The 7,376-nt window shown below is 51.6% G+C and overlaps 1 protein-coding gene across 1 annotated transcript; it reads left to right on the top strand.

Annotated features, from left to right (window-relative positions):
- The first annotated feature begins 4,131 nt into the window (after nucleotides 1-4,131).
- Nucleotides 4,132-6,395, top strand: LOC115094719 (myb-related transcription factor, partner of profilin-like). The gene is made up of 4 exons (XM_029607975.1): nucleotides 4,132-4,522; nucleotides 4,640-4,785; nucleotides 5,556-5,607; nucleotides 5,965-6,395. The coding sequence occupies exons 1-4, from the start codon at nucleotides 4,132-4,134 to the stop codon at nucleotides 6,393-6,395; spliced, it is 1,020 nt and encodes a 339-aa protein (XP_029463835.1).
- Nucleotides 6,396-7,376: the final 981 nt, after the last annotated feature.

Consider the following 7,376-nt stretch of genomic DNA (forward strand, 5'->3'; position numbering starts at 1 on the left):
ATAAATCCTGGATGTCCTTTCTCATGTTAGATATCACTAATTTGTCCTCAACAGGCTGATGTCTGGAGGGTGTCACTAGCCACCAATTATTTTCCATGGGCCAAGAGTTGGCATTTCCTGGCCCCTAAACCACCACCAACACCTCACCTCGACCTATTAAATGGCCCTCCTATAGAGATATAAATACTTCCCTACTAGGAGGGCCTTCTACATTGTCTCTCTCCCTCAGTCTCTCTCTCCCCCCCTTAGCACAGGATATGAAAAATAGGGATTATGACAGGGCATGCTAAGTTTACCAAACCATGTGATAAATACCTATGCAAAGCAATAAGTTACCACATGGTGTGGTTAAAAATTTCCATAAACACACCCCTTTTTGTTATTGCAGGCATTATCAATGTGTTATTAATATTTTTTATGAATCTAGGGGTATGCCATTCAAATATTTCAATAAGTCCGTAACCTGGAGATCATTCTTGATCCCCAGCTTTCTATGAAACCACACATTTCCTCAATTATTCAAACTACTTTTGCCAAGTTAAAACTATTAAGAGATATCAAACCGTTTTTGAATATTTCTGACCAGAACAGTAGTATAAGTCTTCATCTTCCCAGCCATAGACTATTGTAACACTTTGTTTATTGGCCTACTACAAAATAAACTACAGTCATTACAAATTATTCAAAATTCGGCAGCTAGAATGCTCATTGGTGCAAGTATCACATATCAACAATTTTGCTATCTCTTCAGTGACTACCCATACATTCCGCATTCTATACAATTTATAGTTTACTTCATAATATAATGACTCTTTTGATCAATGCGATACTGAAGATATATAGTTCTATACACAGTCTCTGGTCCACTGGCCAACAACTGCTTGATATTCCTCCACCACGGCTGGCCCATCTCAAGGCCATTTAGAAGAGAACCATTTCTATAGCTGGTTCCACCCTTTGGAATACACTACCACTTCAGTATAAGGGCATAGCTAACCCAAAGGAATTTAAGAAGTCTTTCAAGACACACCTTTTTAAAATCACTTTTAAAAATCTTTTATAACCTTAGCAACCTCTTATGAGGTGGCATATTAACATAATAGTAGCCCAGAACTCCACCCACAACATCTTACATAAGAGTAGGTCTATGTCTTGTTTTTTGGTGGGGTTTAATTCTACTCATTATGGGGTAGATTTTAAAAGGAGCACGCACGGTGGTAGAACTGCGTGCACTCCTGCGCACACAGTGGATCCCAGTAATTTTGCATAGTGGGGTAGATTAAAAATTGCGCGATCGCGTACTTTTGTTCGTGTACATAGGGGTAGATTTTTTTAAAAAGCGCGATCGCGTACTTTTGTTTGCGCAGCAGGCGCAAACAAAAGTACGCTGGATTTTATAAGATACGCGCATAGCCGCGCGTATCCTCTAAAATCCTGGATCAGCGCGTGCAAAGCTGCCGATTTTGGGCAGCCTGCGCGCACCGAGCCGCGCAGCCTACCTCCGTTCCCTCCGAGGCCGCTCCGATTTCGGAGCGGCCTCGGAGGGAACTTTCTTTCGCCCTCCCCTCACCTTCCCCTCCCTTCCCCTACCTAACCCACCCCCCCCCCGGCCTTATCTAAACCCCCTCTCTTACCTTTGTCCCTAGATTTACGCCTGCGAGAAGCAGACGTAAATCTACGCGCGCCAGCGGACTGCTGGCGTGCCGTCTTCCGACCCGGGGGCTGGTCCGGAGGCCTGGACCATGCCTCCGGGCCGGCGCCACGCCCCCCAGTCCCACCCCCGAAACGCCGTGTCCCGCCCCCGAAACGCCGTGTCCCGCCTCCGAAACGCCGCGTCATCCGGTCCCGCCCCCGACACGCCCCCTTCAAAAAACCCCGGGACCTACGCGCGTCCCGGGGCTCGCGTAAATCCGGTGGATTTATGCGAGCAGGGCTTTTAAAATCCGCCCGCAGGCGCGAACAAAAGTATGCTTTTATAAGATACGCGCGTAGCCGCGCGTATCTTATAAAATCCGGGGTCGGCGCGTGCAAGAGGGTGCACATTTGTGCAACCTGCGCGCGCCGAGCCCAGCGCACGCTGCCTGTTCCCTCCGAGGCCGCTCCGATTTCGGGAGAGGGAGGGAAGGCACGAAGGTGGGAGAGGGAGGGAAGGCAGGGAAGGAAGGAAGGTAGGAGAGGGAAGGTGGGAGAGGGAGGGTGGGAAGGAAGGTGGGAAGTGGGAGAGGGAAGGTGGGAGAGGGAGGGAAGGCAGGAAGGTGGGATAGGGAGGGAAGGAATGAAGGAAGGTGGGAGAGGGAGGGAAGGAAGGAAGGTGGGAGGGAGGGAAGGAAGGAAGGTGGGAGAGGGAGGGTAGGAAGGAAGGTAGGAAAGGGAGGGAGGGTGGGAAGGTGGGAGAGGGAGGGAGGGAGGGAAAGTAAGGTGGGAGAGGAAGGGTGGGGAAGGATGGTGGGAGAAGGTGGGAAGGAAGGAAGTGGGAGGGAGGGAAGGAAGGAAGGTGGGAGAGGGAGGGTAGGAAGGAGGGTGGGAAGGAGGGAAGGTAGTGGGAGAGGAAGGGAGGGAAGGAAGGTGGGAAAGGAGGGAAGGAAGGTGGGAAAGGAGGGAAGGTAGAGTGTATGGGCAAGGCAACGTTGAAGTGAAAGGACTAGGATCCAGTCCCACTAGAGCAGCCCACCAAACAGCCTGGAGAACTGTCCCATAGATTGTAGAGGACATGTGCGCCTGGCCCATAGACTGTACTCGAGATGGCCACCTCGCCCATACACTCTACTCGAGATGGCCGCCTCGCCCATACACTGTAGCGGACATGTGCACACCATATTGGCTTCAGTAAAGTGTATGGGCGAGGCGGCCATCTCGAGTACAGTCTACGGGACAGGCGCACATGTCCGCTAGAGTCTATGGGCCAGGTGCACATCTTCTCTACAGTCTATGGGACGGTTCTCCAGGCTGTTTGGTGGACTGCTATAGTGGGACTGGATCCTAGTCCTTTGACTTCAATGTTGCCTTGCCCATAGACTGTACTTGAGATGGCTGCCTCGCCCATACTCGAGATGGCCACCTCGCCCGTACACTCTACTCGAGATGCCCGCCTCGCCCATACACTCTACTCGAGATGCCCGCCTCGCCCATAGACTTCACTGAAGCCGATGCGGCGCGCACATGTCCGCTAGAGTCTATGGGCCAGGCGCACATCTCCTCTACAGTCTATGGGCCACGCATATCTCCTTATGGGCCAGGCGCACATCTCTACAGTCTATATAACACGCATATCTCCTTATGGGCCATGCATATCTATACAGTCTATGGGCCGCGCATATCTCCTTATGGGCCAGGCGCACATCTCCTCTACAGTCTATGGGACGGTTCTCCAGGCTGTTCGGTGGGCTGCTATAGTGGGAGGACAATGCAGTGACATACAATCATGAACAGCTACAAAGCCTGGATATTGCACCTCAGAGAGGCTGCTGAGAAGCAGACTATACATGTTAGATAGCAAAGGTCCCCTTTCAAAGCAAACACTGGTGACCAGTAATCAGACACTATACACAAGTATTCCCGAATAAAAACAGATGTCCCCTTCCAATGCTTCAGTAAAGCGGCCTTACCTACATTTTTCACTCTCTGGGTCCTACATCCGCAGCAATCCAGTAGTATGTGCAGAGACTTGTGAGCACTGCAGCCCACAGAGAAGGCCAACTCAATCATGGCCAGCTGCTAATCAGCACCTCCCACACCCTGTAGGGCATTGACACAAAGTGGTAGTTCATTACTCGTAATTACCTGAAGGGAGGGGCAACAGCATGCACATGTTGCATAATATTTGTTAATGGCTGCACACCCATCTCTTTGATAGGCCATTACGCCCAGCTCCATTGAGGTACATAGGCGGCACGCACATCTTCATTAAAATTGAGAGGCAGCGTGCACATCTTCATGAAAATCAATAGGCGGCGCACACAAGTCACCCAGCGCGCACATGTTCCGCATCAATTTTAATTGTCGGCGCGCATACTTGCTATTCGCGCTGATGGGATCAGCTGTGCATGTAAGTTGTGCCCCACTGGGGAGGGACATGTGCAAATTGGGCTCCCTTTAAAACAATCGCAGGTCCACTCACTGGGCACCTTCACCATGGCTCAAGCACTTCCTGATCTCATCCGGAAGCCAAACTTCATGCCAGCTGAGGTTGACATGCTGGTGGAGCATGTTATATGGCACCGGGATCTGCTGTATGGTCCACAGTCTCGTACGGTGGGTGCATACAGGAAGGAGCAGATCTGGAGAGGGATCAGGCACGCTGTGAACTCCGTGTTCCATCACAATCGCAGTACTGGGGAACTAATGCATAAATGGAGGGACATGAGGAGACTGGTGAAGTGCAAGCAGGCCAGGCGACTTGCAGAGGGAGAACAGAGCCACATAACCTTCTCAGCCTCTGAGCAGCTGATACTGGGTACCATCTCAGAGGCAGCTGTGGGTAGCGTGGGCCAGCTTGACACCATGCGCCGTATAGGGCAGCGAGGTAAGCACAACTACAACTTTGTCAATCCCCCTATAATCCTATCCATGTACCTATTCACAGTATAGCAGCATATGTCTTCATGTACCTATAACTACTGATTACTGTTAACCTATATAGCCAACACTGTGGCCATTTCAGGTACAGCACTCAGTATCCAGGATTCCAGCCAGGGCTGCTGTACAGATGTATGTACCAAGCCAGCACAGAGCATTGCAGTGCTCCACTTTGGGAAGTACACTAGCAGGACAGTGTGCACCGCTCTGGTAGGTGTGTATGGTGATGCTGTATATATGTGGTCATACAGCAGGCAGTATAGTGTGCAGACTGTCTTACAATATTTTGTGGATGTTATTTCTTATGGAAAACGTAGTGTGCCTGCTTACCCATGTGCACTGAGTGTCTGCTGGTGCACATGGGTAAGCAGGCAGACAATGCTGGCTTTCAACATTGTCAGCAATGGGAGGGTGCAGTTCTATGGGAACTGATGTGAGGCATATGACCAATGTCACCTGCTCCGTATTGGATGTTCAACATTGCAAAGGGGGCCTCTCACTCTTCCCCCCTCCCCCCCCCCATTCCCCATGTCCCCCTTCAGCCCCTTCCTACCCTTCCCCTATTGTTTTCCTTCCACCTTCCTCTAGCAGACATGCCTACTTCACAGGTTCCATAGCATATTGCACAGGTAATGTGTCCATGGAATGCATAAACAGTGGGGCTCGATTAGGTTGAGGGTTAAAGTGCAGTTCCTACAACAGGGCCCTCTGTTCTAACTCAGCCTGGTAACTTACCACATTCCATGCAGCACACTGACATCCCTCTGTGTCCAGAAGGGGTTGTTGGGCAGGTGCTACATGGTGTGGTTGACGGCCCCACTATGCCACACATGATACCCCCAGGGGTGTCATGCCAAGTCCTATGTGACTACCACTGGAGTATTAGTCAGGGCTGCTACTGTAGCATGTATCACATATGGAGCGAAGTACATCACACCCCTATTGTCAGTGTGCTAATTTCCATATGCTTTTGAATTTAGGGGAGCCAGATGATGAGCAACCCGGACCTGCACCTAGATGACCCCAAAGGCTGTACAGGCGTCTGCAGGTGGTCCCTGACAGATCGGAAGAGGAGGAGGTGGAAGCCCGTGAACACATGGAACAGCCTGTGGAGGAGGAGCAGCAGCGGCAGGAAGAGGAGCCGGAGGACCCACTGGCTGAAATGCAACCTGATCGGCAGCAAGACAGCAGTGCATCAGACCAGCCCAACCCGACCCGTATACCAGTCAGGCAGAGAGACTGTTACAGCAGGGCGCCGTCCTCTTGGACGCCATCTCTGGCCTGTCTGATGTGGTGCAGCAGGAAGCAAGTTCCCTCCGTCGTACTGTCAGGGAGGGGTGTTATGGGATTCAGGCATGCCTCCAAGACCTTTGCCGGGCTACTGAGCAGCAGACGGAGGTTTGGAGGGAGATGCTGCAGCGGATGCCTCCTGTGCAGCCGCAGCCACCAGCGGCTCCATGGCCTTTTATGGGGCCCTGGATGCATTACCCTCCACTTATGGGCCTCCATACCCATGGATGCCACCTGCCCGTGCAGAGGCACCCGGTGTGGTACCTCCACCTGCGCCTCAGCCTGTTCCAGGCTATCCATGGATGGCACCACCACCCCCGCCTGTACCTCCTGTGATGCTTCCACCACCAGCACCAGAACAGCTGTTGCCCCTGGCTATTCCATCCTGTAGCCATGCCCTGGATGTGCCCCAGGCACCTCTGCCCTCTGAGGGTAGTGTAAGCAGTGGGAAGAGTCCCCTGCGCCGGAGTGCCCGGGTGGGCCAGTCTAAGCTTCCTGATGGTCGTAGGAGAGGACGGCCGAGTAAGTGAACTGTGAGAAGTTTTCAGTTGTTCCTTTTTACTTTTATTTAATTATCACATTTTTCACACTTGCTCATTTATCACCTACAGAAATGGCTTTCTATGAGAGTGTTCCTTTCTTGTATTTCCCGCCTTTGGCTCAAGCGATGTATTTCCTCCAATTCCTCCATGGACAGCTGTATGTCCTCATCCCCCTCATTCTCTTCAGGGGCCTCCTCTGGTACAGGGATGTGTCTGTTAAGTGCCAGATTATGTAGAATACAACAGGCTAGGAATACCTCACACACCTTAGAGGGGGAGTACAAGAGGCATCCACCGGATCTGTCCAGACAGCGGAAGCGTAATTTCAGGATGCCAAATGTTCTCTCTATGACAGCCCTGGTCCTACGGTGTGCCCTGTTGTAGCGAGTCTCAGCTGCAGTGTTGGGGCTGGCCATGGGAATCATTTGCCAGGATTTCAGTGGATAGCCTCTGTCACCTGTAGCATAAGAGAAAAACAGAAGGTTATATTACGTCTGTGCTTCACTGGGGTACAGCTCACAGGGCTTACAAACCAAATGCCTACTGTGGCACCCTACATATAGCGATTCTACTAATATAGGTGGGTGCTCATGTGTGCAATTGGTTACTGTACTACCTAGGAGCCAGCCCCCAGTGATGTGACGCAGCTGGAATTCTTCATAGATCCTGGATTGGGTGAGAATGTAGGCGTCGTGGGTGGATCCAGGAAAGTGGGCCACCACATTGGTGATGAGGCCCTTGGCGTTGCACACCACCTGCATGTTTAGTGAGTGGAATCCCTTGCGATTGCGGTAGATGGCCTCATCTCCTCCTGGTGCCCTTAGGGCCACGTGGGTGCAATCAATAGCTCCCAAGACTGAGGGGAAACGTGCTATTTGGTATAAGTCTCTCAAGGTTTCATGCTGTTCCTCTCTTCCAATGGGGAAGAAAATAAAGTCATGTGTGTGTCGCAGCAGGGCAGCCAGGGCC

The sequence above is a fragment of the Rhinatrema bivittatum genome, chromosome 6 (genome assembly GCF_901001135.1).
Source record: "Rhinatrema bivittatum chromosome 6, aRhiBiv1.1, whole genome shotgun sequence".
NCBI lineage: Eukaryota > Metazoa > Chordata > Amphibia > Gymnophiona > Rhinatrematidae > Rhinatrema > Rhinatrema bivittatum.